Here is a 15,182-nt window from a genome sequence, read left to right as displayed (position 1 = left end):
AAACTTCCTCCATTTCTTATCTTACACTATAAACACCAACTTGTTTACAACACTCTCTTAAAATGCACAGTGACCTTCGTTCCAACAAATTTGCCTTGGGAAGACATCATCAGTTCAGAACTTTGAACAAAGTTTTTGCTCTTGGTCCCCGAACCATAAACGCTGGCAAAACGATCACACAAATTTGTGATTATAAACTTTTCAACAGCTATTCACGCGTGCCCACTTAAATATGCAACAATTTCCGCATAATTTCATACACACCATGCCGCTACATGTTACTGCGACCGCCCTTTTTGCCCAGCAAATTGCAGCAGGTGAGGCTAATCACGTGACATTCCAACACGAACTCACGGACACAGGGCCTTTGGCCAAACAATTATTACGGCCCAGCAGGCACACACACAGGCTCACTGGCCCACAAACACGCATGCACAGAAAGAAATAAATCTAAATTAAATATAATAAAATAAATTTTTGTTCATATGAAGAATCACTTTTATGTTATGTACACCCTGTATTGAAATACAACTGTTTAGATTGAGAGGGTTCTTATTTATAAGTAATAAGAGGTTTAAAAATAAATAAATAAGAAATACTTATGATATTTGTATCATATTTAGAAACTTTAATAAAAAAAAGTAATGATTTAAATAAACACAAAATAAAAATATGTGAGTGCCATTTAAAATTTATTTTTTATTAATTTTTCTTTTGCCTATTTCAAATACCATCATAACATAGATCGACTAGATAAATAATTTCTTAAAATATTTCCGATTTATTTTTTTTATTTTTAATTTTTTTTATTATTTATTTACTTTAATTTTTTCTGTGTATAAAAACACACACGTTTGCAAACTCCCACTTACACGCAGATTTGCGCCTGAGAAAACAGACAGGACATTTGGCGGCCCTTGCGGTTGACAGGACGTGCGGATTGTGGGGGTGGTGATTTAATCGAAACCATTTCCCTCTCCATTTGTGTAGTACTATTGTTCTTTCATGCGAAAAAAGATTCTTAGATGTTGAGCCATACACAAATACTTTTGCATCCGCAAAATTGTGCTTGTCAAATACCAAAACTATATATGACGTCTAGTTCTTTTTTTTTGCTAATATAATAATAGTTTTAAACTTTAGAAAAATTGTATTTGTTATCAATCTCTTGTTATGACTTTTCCATATTAAATCACAGGTAATAATATCGACCTAACAGGTTGATTGTGATTATGTTTATAGAAACCTAACATTATAATATTTTCTACTATACCCATTAAGAAGTAGTTCTTTTATTTTAGGTCCTTAAAACAAAAGAGTGGATAGTATTAAATTTTAAAAGACGGCCTTATCAGCGATAAGATTACACATTCTGACGTATTTTTTTCTGTTCAGTATTCTGTCAATCAAACTTAATTTATTTAAATTTTACAGCCTCTGTAGGAATACACATCAGCCACAAAAAAAGCATTCTCTTCTGTAGTCAACTTTGCGCAAGTACCAAAAGCATAAATTATTGACATGTGACAACAAAAAATAAAACAAAAAACAATTGGATTTAGATAAAATTTTCACCCACAGAAACATACATTTAGGCCAATTAAATCATGGTATTATGTGCACAGAGATCCCATAAACAGAAATGCGCTCAACATATAAAATGCAAACGTAAATGTTTCCCAAAAAGGATTTTCCGAAATATATCCCTCACAATGAGCATGAGTTGGGATAAAAGTATAGCACAATGGTTTACATATTTAACAAGCTGACCAATGGCAGTGAAAAATTCTGATAAAATTGGTAAGCCAATGTGCAGAGATCAAACGAAAGCCATTAAATGCGCTTTTCTACTATAACGAATTATTCTGTGCGAAAATGTGAATGACTGCATGTGCAGAGGACTATGAGGATTACAGAGATTGTGTACCATTATTCAGTTTAACTTCAAATTGAATATAATTCAATTGGAACGCATTCACAAATATTTCATGATTTAAAATATTTAACAGCTTGTAAGTGGCTTACACTTAAATATATGCTTTTTAGTTTAAAGGGATAGTAATCCCTGTTTAAAGGGATAGTAATGTAACACTTATGTAGTTATTGCGTTTAAAATGAGGTAATTTAATACTACCGTATCCAATTTACTTTATATGGCCTTTTGTTATTTATACATCTTAATTGATTTCGATTTTCTGTTCCTTGTCAGGCTTTTGTTAATTTTAAGTGGACATTAACCCCACCATTTGGCCCAACAGAAGTCGTATTTCTTTTTGGACACAGTTACCTGAGCATTGTTTACATATCACAACACTCCTGAACTCTCGAATCGCAAGTTACAGCCCTTATGGCAACCAAATCCAATACACAACCCCCCAAAAAAGAAGCAAGATGGGTATACAAACAATTTCCATTTATATAAGAGTTGGAGGGGACTGGCAAAATGCGAACAAAAGCTTAACATTAAATATTTATAAATATTGCGTATACGTAATCGAATTGATTGATTTTGCAATTTCACGAAAGACGAAACAAAATGCCGAGAGCAGAAGGTAGGGAATGAACAATCAAAGGTCATGGAGGTGTAAATGTAGGGTCTTGGGTGGTTGAACTCTTGAATATTTGAAAGGGGTTACAGAACGAGCCCCTTAAGTGATTTTCACCTGTTTATGGGTGAGAGAACTATACAGATAAAACACATTATGGTAATGTTCGCACAGTAACAAGTTAAGGACACGGCTTCCTCAACGTTAAGACATCCCAACTTGTAATCCCCTTTACCAGAAAGCCAATAGTTCCACTCTTGACCATCGACTAGAATTATAAATGGGTTGCTTTTGGGTATTCTGGATTCAACCCATGGACATGGACCCGCAATCACACAAAGGCACGTGTTGCTGTCAAGGGCAAGGAATCAACTTTACTACCACGAGAAAAGGGTTTAGAACTCAGAGCTCCAAAAAAATTACTGGTAATTTGATTCTTTATTAGATTTTTCAAAGGGAAACTGCGTTGGCTGCTTTAAAATTTATGAAAAGCTCCCTTGTTTTTCAAGGTGTCAAATGTAGTTTGGTCAAGAGCTGAGAGTTCAACACAAAAATGTCCACAAAGCTGTATTTAATGGTATACTTTGATTAATTATAATTATAATACAATAAATTTAAAAAATATATATTTTTCACCACAAACGACCTTATTTAATAGTAGATATAAATTTATAAAATATATATTTCTTACCACAAACAAAGCTGCCCAAATTTGCTGAGACTTCCAGTGAATGTTCGCCGACATTTTTATCTGCATTTTCTCGTAATCATGATTTCATGCTGCAAGAAAAATTAAAAGAAAATTAATTAAATTAGCTTTATATTATCACAAAATTTCAAAATAGCTTTTGGTGTCAAAAAGTTTTATTACTTTTCAGGGAGTTTTGCAGTAAAATTGGTAAATAAAATGACAACAACCCTTGTAAAGCAAGTTGTGCAAGCCCGTTTACATAATTAAGCAAAAATGTTGTAAAATATTGTACGAAACAACTACGGCAGACAATTAATGAAGCAAAATGCCAGCTGATGGTAGAAAAGGTTGTCAAGGAAGAGCCCCAAAGATATATGACCGGGTGAATCGAGGAGAGAGTCGAGTCAAAATTACAGGAAGAGGAAAAGGTTTCGCAGATACAAACTCATCTGACTGCCTCGGCACCCAAACGAACATAATAAATTCGTTTATGGCATTGGAACATTTGTCATTCAAATTATGCACAAACGACATTAATTATTTTGAAGTTCGCAGCAAGCAGATAGCTTTTCACGGACTTAAAAAAAAAGAAAAATGTAACTGGCAGAAAATGGGTAATTTATGTTTAAAGGCATTACAATCGAATCATAATTTCAATTGCTTTCCAATCTTAAAAGAAATATTTCTTCGATTATATTTATTTACGGTAAGCTTAAGAGTAAACAAGCTTATTTAAATGTTTGTCAATAATTAAATAAATCTAAAAAATATTTTATATATTTACTTGATTTCAACTTGACATAATAATTAAGTTATCCCCAATCTTTTTTTGTGTATCCCCTAAAAAATAAAAATACATTATCTCAAACCTACAAAATACTGAATTTTACTGCCAAAATTAAATTCAACACCTTATCGGTTCTCTAATCCCAGAAACACAATTTGATATTAATTGCTAAAAACCACTTAGTGTAGCCCATAGAAATATTGGAATAGTTCGAAATCAATTTGAATACACTCTGGGGAGCAATAAAAGTTTGCACAGATAAAAATGGGGAAAAACATTCTAAAATGGCGAGGCCAGAGTAAACAACCACTCGCTGATGAGCTGTAAAACCTAATCTAATATGCAGCTGATGAAAATTGTGGATATTCTCTGGCAATTATGGATGCGAATCGCGATGTTTCCCTTGCATCTCCTTCATTAGGCAACCCCTCTAATTTATTCCTTGTCAACAACTTTGACCCTTTGGAATGGTAGTGGAAAAAATCAGAAATATTTCATTAAATCCGACAGCAAAGGTCATAAATTAAAATCATTTCCAGCAGGGAACCCCCAGTAATACCCCTTCTAAGCCCATTCCAATTCTTAACCCTCGGGGATTTCGAAGCACGTGGGCGTTGTTGCATAAAAACTCACGCAGGTGATTTTACGTGGTTTTTATGTGCGGTTCCTGGCATTTGGTTTTGGCTTTGCCCTCTGTTTTTCATTTTTAGTTGTGGAGGGGACACCTTTTTGGGGTTGGAGCCAAATGTAATTAGATTGTCAGTAGAAAGTGGGTGTGAGTTGAAGTTAATTTGGGATTTATTTGGTTGAAATATGTATGACCAGCTGGCGGGGAGTAAAAAAGATTCAACTTGAATAAATCTTGGTTTATAAATGTAAATGAAAAACATCTGTTCAAAGCCAAGTTTAATTACATTAAGCTTAAAGCTTAAAGTCTACGAAAAGAAATGTTAGCTTTCATATATTTTTTCTCCTCACTCGTTATAATTAGACGTCGGCTTTTATGTCAAATTATTTCTTCAGCATCCGTTTTCCCATGAGCTTTAAAGGTTTTTTTATTGAATTAAGTTTTAAATTATTTAATAAAAATTGTAACCCTTAAGTTTCACTGGAAGTTGTCAGTTAAGCAAATAAGCTCAGATATAATCTTCTTGAAGTAATAAAACAAGTTATAATGAATTCAGGAAAATGCAAAAATGTGCCTTGTCCTTTTTTTAATTTTAAAAAGCATCAAAAAAGCATTTTAAAAAAAATTAAATATGATTATTCCAAAAAAATTCATTTGTAAATAGCAGTATTCTTATCTAGAAACTTCCTGATTGTAACTGACATGTGTGGTACAAAGTTGACTTGGTTTTAAAATTCTATTAACCGGATGCACCGAATGGAAGTTTTTATCATATTCCTCCCTTATCTTCCTTAATTTGCATATTGGTTGTGCAATTAATTAAAAAATTAAAAAAGGCGACTGCGCACAATGGAATCTGGGAGAGAAAGCGGCATACAAAGGAAAGGGAATTTCTGAAAAAATAAATTGGCTGTGCCCATTTCCCCGCCAGCCAGTTCCTGTTTCTCCCCTTTGACCCCTTGTGACGTTGTCATTGTCAATAGTCGTTGTTGTTCTTTGTTAGAAATGCTGCGCATTGAACTTTTAATTAGCAGACAGAAAGCATAGCAAAAGTCGGGCAATGGGAGCAAAGGGTGAATTTAACATATATGTACAATGCGGCAGGTGTTTGCAGATGGGAGGGGGAATCACCCTTTTCCACAAAAAAAAAGAACACAAAGTGAAATTCATTTCCATGCACAGATTGTGAGGGACGTGTTTTCCCTTGGTGCTCAACAATTACCTTTCATTGCTTTTGTGATTTAATTTTCTTATTAATTATAAACAATAAAAATCTCTTCCTGGTTTGATCATCAAATACTTTTGCATACAAAAAAAAAATATTATGGGTAAAAAGGTTAACAACTAAGAAATAGTGACGTGTATTTTATTGTAACTATTTAATAGTAAAACTACTACATATTGGTAGGTTGTGTGTATTTTGTTTTTGGAAGCGTAACTATTTCGTTGCAAATAAACAATTGGGTTGGGAATAATTTTCCTATTGTATTGGTAAATTGTACCTAAAAGTTTTTTTGTGTGCACATAACAACAATCAGGGGAGGCGGTCAAAAGTGGAACAACAAAAAAACAAACACAATGTTGGGTTAGTCGAAAATCAAAATTCGGTTTGGCAGCATTACAATTTTTGAAATTTCTTTTACAAACTAAATTCTATGTCTGGTCCATCGCATAAAGGAGGAGCCCTGCCGGCCGCAGATGGGTTTGTCAATGGGTTGACCACCGACAACAGTCCAATCGAAACAAGGGTGCCCTTTGGATATGGACAGAGGGGAAAGCTGCCCGTTACAATGCACTAACAGCGGCAGTGAAAGTACAAAAAAAGCACCGGCGAAAGTGGAAAACTCTCTCCTCGGACTTTTCGGTTTCAGTTCTGAGCAGGACGATCTGTTTCGCACTCGTAATTTTCGAGTAAGTATTTTGATAACCCACAAGCTTTTCAATTTTTGGACACAACTATAGGAATTAATAATTATTGTAGGAAAGGCAAAACAAAAGTAGTTTCTGAATGTTTATTCTAGACATCGTAAGGGGTAGCTTCTTCCACGTTTTTTTAATACATAAAACATAATAAGACATATAAAAAAACCTTAAATATTTATATCAAAAGTTACGAAATATCTATATCGACAGATATTAAATTAGGGTGTATTATAAGACTTTTGAATGATTAGAGAGCTATAATGCGTGATTTATTTATCTGTTTATATAAAAACCATGAGCTAACTTATAATTAGTGCGCTAGCGACTAAGGTTTTTGGATCGTCTGGTTCGAATGCGTTATAAATTCTAGTACAATATTTTACATAAACTTAACGATTATTATTTTTATATTTTTAAATCGCACTCTTTTAAGTTAAATTTTGTATTTCTTCTACTTTTAAAACAGTCGGACGATACTTTGGGTTTGGTCGTGTCCAAGTGGCTTCGCTACTCCTTGGAAGACATGTCCCCGCGGCAACCCTATGTGCCAACCACGATGGCCCAATACCAACAACAGCAGCTGTTGCAAAAACGCCCGCAACTGCAGAGACACCACCCAATGTCCTTGCCACAAGAGCATCCTTTGATCTCCCAACAGCAGCAGCAGCTGCAACAGCTGCAACTGCAACAACAGCAACTGCAACAACAGCAGCTGCAATTGCAACAGCAACGTCAGCAGCAGCAATACTATTACGCCCAGTTGCAACCCCAGATTGGAACTGTGTATAACCCTCGACCTTGGCTTTTGTATCAAAATCAGCAGCCATCAAATCAGCAAGGCAACTATCAATATTGGTATGGCATGCAGCCAAGGTCTGTAAATATCCAACAAGCTGTGCCTCTACATCCGGAACTCATCCCTCCATCATTCTGCCAACACCCAAATGGGGCTTATATTCAGGTAACTATGTCAAATATAGAAATAAAAGAAAAGAGCAAACCCCACCAACAAACACAGTAATAAATTAAATAGATCTGTGCCTTAGTTCAAACATAAATCCTATGAAACAAAAATTTCCATATTTTTAAATTATATTCATTTACTTTGAGGAAAAACTACATTTTATCTGGTATATTATGGTCATATGAACCATTCCGATGTATGTAAACTTGCAAAAGAAGTTATAGAAACTTATTATATGCTTTTTTAAATTCTCCGGTTTTATTTGTATGATGCTTGTACGATATTTGTCGATACACTTATAAAGCTTATAGATTATAACAAATTCCATCCTAGCCCACAGCTCCACCTAAACCTGAGAACAAAGCTGCAATGAAGGCACGAAGTCTACCACCCAAGGACCAGGTGCAACCCACCGTTCTGCAAGGTCGACCGATGGCCGGTGGACGTTCGAACTTTCGACCCCAATCTTCAACCGAATCGAGCAGCATAAACCGTGTCAACAGTCTCACCAGCTTCCAAGATGAAAGTGGTTTCCGAATACGTGACTCTAAAGAGGATATGATCAAGTATCGGCGCATTGCCGCAAGAACACTAAGCCCTGATATGGAAGAATTCGACCGAAGACATAAGAATTTAAAGTTGCAGAAAGAGATACAGCTCCAGGAAAGTAAGGTCAAGGAGGATGAGAACGGCTCCAGCCTGGGAAGTGGTGCCAGCTGTTTATTCCGAAGACTTGCTCAATTCATGCGCTCTCGATCTCTGAGGAAATCCAAAAAAATTGCAGCTAAAACTAAAAACCAAGATGAGGACAGTCAGAAATCTTCTGTGTTTTCCGCACCGAAAAAGAGGGGGTTCCTGAGAAGATTCTTTGGGGAAGTTCGAGATCATGAAGTTGATATTTGCGAACAGCAGCAGGCCAAATCCGTATGCGATGTCCATTATCCCACGGATCTTCCAATTAACAACCAAGATCAGAAAGATCTTCGCGAGGCGGAGTACTTCAGAAGACTTCGAAAGAGACAACAAAGAAGGAAACTTGAGGACATATATCGCATACCAGCTGAGCATTAAAAAAGTTCACAAAAATTGGATCATTTGAAATATATTCCAGACTTCTAGAAATTAACTAAATTGGTCAATGACCTATCAAAACAATTTTAAGTGTATTTTCACTTTATTTTTTAGAGTAAGGTTGGTACTAACAACATTTAACGTGAAGTTTGTGTAAATTTCCATGCTATTCTCAACAAATTCCATACTTTTGTAAGCCTTTCACACGCTATTTCTATTTGTATTACCAGAATCTTCTTATTGCGGTGTCAGGTCACATTTTTTCACAGCTCATCAAATCCGTCATAGAGAAAACCATCTTTCAAAACCATTCCGAAACCATTGGGGCCACCCAGACAGAAAAACTCGTTTTGCGCGGAGAGGCTTCAGATAATGACGAAAAACCCTCGAAACCAATGCCGAATCAATGACGACGGCTGCTCATTAAACGACCATCAAGCTTATTAATTTTGACATTTCAATAGCCATATATCACTATCAGTCCACAGGCCATCAACAAGCCATCAATTCGTCAGTCAGTTACAGCATCGATACGGTCCAAAATCGGACAAATTCCAGAGATATAATGAAGAATAGCAAATTGCGCAGTTTACAGGCTAATCGGCTCGTTATCAAATCGGTTACGCGGAACCCACCCCCAAAAAGCTACTCCCCCACAAGTGATTTGAAGTTGTTTCGAAAACCATGGGCAATAAACATTTTACACTGGGTTTTTGGGAGACTTTCAAATGGGTTAGACTACACTTTTTTGTGGATTACTATAAAGAGTAATTAAATTCAATTATTTTTTTGTTTTTAGTGCCTAATAAAGTGCAAGTACCAACCAAAATTAATAATATGACTGTTAAAATTCCATTACTATAAAACCAATTCTACAAAAATTACCAAACTTTGAAAATAATGTTTAAAGCGATTTTTTAACAAGGTTTTATATGTAATTTTAAGTCTTACAGGTTTTTATGTAAATTAGAGTGCTGTTGACTAAGACCTTCGACTCTAAATATTATGGTATATCTGCATTTCCAACTCTTTGTTTAATTTCTCTGTTTTTATTTCCATAGTTGGGCAATTGCAACAGGGCGTGTCAGCGGTGTTTGCCCCTCATTAGTAACGGCCCAATCGAAAGTGCAACGCATGATTGAAGCCCACGCACAGGTAAATGCACCTACTTATCATACAAAGGCCATCGAAATATGTGGTGGGCCAACAAGCTGAAAAGGGAATGGAAATTCGGAACATGGGCAATGCCCAAGGGGCACAGGGAAAAACTTGTCGAATCGAATTTGTTGGGAACAGAATAGAACAATGCTGGAAAATGGAAGGTGTCCCCGCTCCCAGGGGGCTTGTTAGCCACCTTTTCCGATTCCCCAATCCCAGTTCCCAGTTCCGAATGGTTCTCTTCTCCCATTTCGACCCGACGATGTTGCGTTGACAGGCGAGCGAGCAATAAGTTTCAAATAGTGCCGACAGTTCCGTCGAATCGAAGTCGGCGCCCATGTCAAAGGGCATCAAGATGAAGGAGGGGGGCCAAAGAGGCAGTGGAATTGGACAGGACGATGGGGGAGCTATCCGCCTGCCCTTCACCGTCAGCCCATCGTCTCCATTTCCATTTCCATTTCCATCGCCATAAGCATCAACTTCATCCCATTCAAAACTGAAGAGCGTTCGATTTCAATGAATGTCATTCACTTACTTGGCTTACACCGAGAAAATCGGGCTTACTTGATGATGTAAGACTCAAATTTAGTACAAATAAAGTTTTTGTTTTAAGTTCATCTTTTCAAAGGTAGAATAAAGCTGTAACCCACTAAGTTGACTTCTCTATTTAAGTGTTTTAAATATTTGAACCCAAACCTACTGAAAGTCGAACGAGAAAAAATGTACTTAATATTATTTATTAATAAAACCACAGCGGCCACACCATTCCGTTAACACAAGCGTACAAATTAATAACTGGTTGAAAAATAATATATTATTTACCGTAGAAAAAATACGTGACAATAATAATAAAGGTGAACATAATTGGCTATAATTACTCAAAAAACAAACAAACCACTCAATTAAAAAAATATATTTAATATAATGGAATGTAAAAGAAATGCTTAAATAGTGAAAATGCTTACAGACTAAGTCTAGTCAAAACAGCAAAGCGTATTTTATTTGAGGATTAAAAATCCACCGACGGCTTTTAATCAAAATCACTTGTTGAATTATGGATAAAATTAAACATTGGTGCCACCAACATTTAAAAATCAATATATTTAATCAACACACATTCCGCAGCGCCAGTAGAAACCCATTGGGTAATCTATGGCCACTTAAAATCGGTCTAGCCACAAACACAGCGAAAGCATTTTGAGGAAAAGCAAAGAATTTTTCAACTAATAAATTATTTAGCATGTATAAATCAAGGCAGCACGAGCGGCATACACGAACAGGAGAAACTTGAAAACATGTTAAAGCCATCCGAAGATTTATTTCTAGATCGCAGAATCGGAAGGAGAGTTAAATGGAGCAGCCAAGGAGCGGAGTTGAGCTCTATTTCGCTCAAGATGTTGCCACTTTTTTGTTTTAATTTTCCCGAATATGTGTCAGGGACTGGGGGAAAAAGGGGTTACCCTTTCTATGGCCAGGTGGTGCCGAGACATTTCCACCGAGAGTACCCAACTACCCAAACAACTTGCACAAAACTTCATCGTCGACGTTTTTAGACGGGGCCGTGAGGCACTCGAGAAGGTTCGGTTCGCATGTCTGGCGGTCTTTGATTTCCTGGCAGATTTCAAGTGTTTAACTTGGGTGGAAAAGGGAGCTGGATGCAGTTTCATAATTTAGTAGATACCTTGGCGGAAGTTGAAAGTTCGGGTTTGCCTTTAAGCAGTTGTAGTTTGTTTTTACAATTTAATTGAGATTTTAAAGCTTTTCTTTATAAAACGCAGCTTAAGCATCTTCAAAATCTGTGCTAAAGCGCATTTAAAGCTCTACATATGAAGCAGAAATTGGGGTGATTGAGGAAATACTTTATTAGATGATAATTTGAAAGAGGCTGGGCGTTGTGACTTAGGATTTCATGGGGTGCGTTAAGTCAAGCAGAATGTAAGGGATTTTAATGTGCAACAAGATCATTCTTAAAATAGAGAGCTAATATAAAAGGTTACACAGACTAAAAATTGCAAATGTTTAAATTTTCTGTCATTAAGGAGAATAGTTAATAAACAAGATGAAGAGTTCTGTATTAGGTCCTAATCATTGTATAACCTTGTTATTTTCTAAGCCCTGTATTGAAAGGATGCTTTTCATAATTTTAAATCAATATATTTATATTTTTTAAAAGAATGCAAACTTGTTTTAAATATTAAAGACATTTGGAATAGTAAAAAGAAGGTCCTTTGAGTGGTTTAAATATTTGTGACATTTCATCTTTCTTTAAATTATTCCAAAAACCCAAGGCATTTTTTATGGTTGATTTAAAATTCAATTTTTACCTGTGATGTTCTTCTTAATACTTTTTTTAGTCTGAATCTATATGCGAACTTAAAGCCCTACAAATCTTACTGGCCTAGCATTTAGAACCAGTTGTGAAAGAAAGTTAGAAAAGAGGAGGCTTGGACAATGAAAAGACAGTTGCCAAAGTGGATATGGGATCATCTGCATACGCAGGCAGGCAGTCAGGCAGGACTTGAAGGCAGACACCCTCTCGACATTCCCCACATTGTCTGAATTTCCTTTCGTACCTTGGGTTTTCCCTACCCCTCAAATGCCGCCGCACAAGCTCTCCAGTCTGTCTGGTCGACTCTTTCAACTGCCGTTGACTTTTTGCATACTTTTGCCGCTTTATTTCATCTCATACTCGTTTTATTTTACCCAACACTCATTCAACAAGAACCATTTTCGAATGCTTTATAATTTACTTAAAATGTACGACGACATCTCCGCCGTAATTCCCATTGTGTGTGAGTCTGTCTGGAACATTTTTAGGCATTCGGGGCTTATGAAAGAACTCTCGGCATTTGTGCATATATCTCAAATGTTTGGGTGCGTGTGTGTGGACTTCAGATTAGCAGGCTTATTAAGCCCTCTAGACTGTGTGTGTGCACTTTACGACGATTTAGATTGCGACCTGAGAATCATCTGCTATATTTATGACAACTTTATTGGGGCCACAAGCTGATTGCTTTCTCTTCAGACTATATTTCGATCCGTAGAAGCTCTTAGTGTGGAAACTGATGCATTTCCCAGTGGTAAAGCAGTAAAGCAGTTTACATAGTAAGACGATTATATTGGGTATTATCAACATTTCGAAATGGATTTCTTATAAAGGTGATGGGAGAGACGCTTTGGATGATTCAGAAACCCAAAGCTGATATATATTACTATAAGGGGTTTATAAATATCCGATTTTTTTATTGGAACTTGGAAGTGGTTTGTTTTAAGTTATTAGGGAGAAAATACGTCTTCTTCAATAGTTACTTTAAAAAAACACCACATTTCTTATGTTTTATTTTTTATGTTTCCTTATAGACCTCCTTAGCTTCCTTCTAGCAACGAAGTTTATTGAATGAAAACTGATTTATTCCCCGGTGGTAAAGCAATAAAGTAGTTTACATAGTGATAAGATTATGTAGGATATTATGAACATTTCGAAATGGATTTCTTATAAAAGTGATTGGTTGTTTAGAGACGGTCTTATAAAGATAACATTTTTATTCAGATGTGGAAAGGTTTTATTCTTCAATCAAATATTAGGGGCAATATTTTGGTTATTAAGGAGAAAATACGATTATTACTAAGGTACGTTTAAAAAAAATAACATTCCCTATTTTTTTTACAGGTTTCCCCACAGATTTCCTTAAAAGCTTCCTTTCAGCTACGAAGTTTAATGGAAATTTAATTTTTTGGCGCAGTGGGTGGCCACAGACCCCTTAACGCAAAAAAAGGAAAATGAAAAACGTAAATTCTGGGCTTTTACAGTAGACTTACGGCAAGCAGAAGTTGAAAGATTTGACACGCTCATCCAATAGGAAATCCAAGAGCAGTGCGGAGAAAGGGAGCTGTCTGCTAATCCACTTTAACAATTCTGCTGCTGTTGCCACACAAAAAGCACACACAAATGGCACCTGCTGGCAGACAGGTGGGACTTCTCCTTCCTCTCTGTTTTTTCACACTGATTGTTACACACTAAAATCGAATTAAACTTGCCGTTGCATTCGTTTTTTCTTCCTTTTTCCCTTTTGCCGCACTTGCCACACGCGTTGCACAATAACTTTCGCTGCAACTTTTACTTTGTTTGCAGCCTGGCAGCACAAAAACCTCAAAGACGTGCAAAATTCTCAACTTTTTTCTTGTGTTGGTCAGGAAGCTGAGCGCGAAAGGATTTTCTAATAAGAACGCAAGAAACGACAGAGTTATCCTTCGCAGGAATTGTGGGCTTAGGGCCCCACTTTCTCGATGTTCTATTTATTATAATTATTTATTGTCTTTGGCCGGGGATTTTTGTGCATCAACGAAAAGTCGTTAAAAGTTTTGGGCCTTATTTTTAATAGCACTTCCCGCCGAGCCACCAATTATTACGAATTTTCCGTCCTTTTGTGGTAAATAAAAAGGGGATTAATTATTTTGGTCAGCTTAACAGAGATTTTTTATGGGTTAAGTATAAATTAAATCTTATTTCTTTTTTCGGGTAATAAAATGACTTTAGCCCTAACTTGAAAATTTATAAGAAATAAAAAAAACTTTCAGAAACGCTAAATAAAACTAATTTTAATTGATTTACGTCTCTATAACAGGAGATAAAATTTAAAACTTTGTTTTATTACAAAAGAAAAACTTCTTTTTTTATAAAACATTTTAAGCATAGTAGACTGTTAAACAAATTTGTAACTAAAAAATAAATTTGAATTTAAATTGGATGTTTTAGCTTTAGGGTTTATTTGGTTATTAAGAATTTAATTTCACGTTTTTAGCAGTATAAATATAAATTATTTATTTTATATATGCCTTAAAAATCCATTTTTAGTTTGTTTTTAAATAAATCCAATATTTTGGTTAGGTAATTTGAATATATCCTTGTTGTTATTTGTTGCATTCGCACTACAACAGACCACCGACACACACCGAAGGACCCAAAGTGCACTTATGTTGGTGCCATATGAAAAGCTGAATTTTCATTTACCGTTAGCACAACCCGCACGCTGAGGAAATCACTTGAAAACTGTTCAAGTTTTCATTTCGTTCGCCGGCTTTGCTGAAGTAAAAAGCAGCAATGTTGCTGGCAACATGCGGGTGGGGAAAGGTTTGAGTGAAAATTGGGCTTGAGTAGAAATCAGCGTTGGATACCAAACTTGTTTGGGTGAGTTCGAAGTGGGGAGTTCGACACCAAACTTTTTTGAGTGAGTTCGAGGTGGGGGTGTTTTAAAAAACAACTCTTTCTGAGGGGAAAATGTTGCTCAACATTATATGTTGCTGGAAATGAAAATATATTGTTTTATAACATTACATTATTATTTCATTTAATAGATAGAACATTTTTCATAAATGGTATAAGACGTTGAAAAAAATTTAACTGTAACAGTTTA

At 35.7% G+C, this 15,182-nt stretch overlaps 2 protein-coding genes across 6 annotated transcripts in view; one reads left to right on the top strand and one right to left on the bottom strand.

Annotated features, from left to right (window-relative positions):
* nolo (no long nerve cord) overlaps positions 1 to 14,811 on the bottom strand; it is a 61,587-nt gene extending 46,776 nt beyond the window's left edge. For all 5 annotated transcript variants that reach the window (XM_017081907.4, XM_017081922.4, XM_036812849.3 and 2 more), the window contains exons 1-3: positions 14,780 to 14,811; positions 13,588 to 14,190; positions 3,238 to 3,326 (exon numbers count right to left, since the gene is read on the bottom strand). In XM_017081907.4, coding sequence (XP_016937396.4) covers positions 3,238 to 3,303 — 66 coding nt within the window. In that variant the 5' untranslated portion in view covers positions 3,304 to 3,326; positions 13,588 to 14,190; positions 14,780 to 14,811. The remainder of the gene's footprint in view (positions 1 to 3,237; positions 3,327 to 13,587; positions 14,191 to 14,779) is intronic.
* LOC108015507 (TPR-containing protein DDB_G0280363-like) lies at positions 6,201 to 8,694 on the top strand. The gene is made up of 3 exons (XM_017081967.4): positions 6,201 to 6,563; positions 7,042 to 7,536; positions 7,873 to 8,694. Exons 1-3 carry the CDS (start codon positions 6,414 to 6,416, stop codon positions 8,608 to 8,610), a joined length of 1,383 nt encoding a protein of 460 aa, XP_016937456.3. The 5' UTR covers positions 6,201 to 6,413; the 3' UTR covers positions 8,611 to 8,694.
* Positions 14,812 to 15,182: the final 371 nt, after the last annotated feature.

The sequence above is a fragment of the Drosophila suzukii genome, chromosome 2L (assembly GCF_043229965.1).
Source record: "Drosophila suzukii chromosome 2L, CBGP_Dsuzu_IsoJpt1.0, whole genome shotgun sequence".
Taxonomy (NCBI): domain Eukaryota; kingdom Metazoa; phylum Arthropoda; class Insecta; order Diptera; family Drosophilidae; genus Drosophila; species Drosophila suzukii.
Note: the sequence above shows the minus strand (reverse complement) of the source record. Positions and strands in the feature narration are given on the sequence as shown.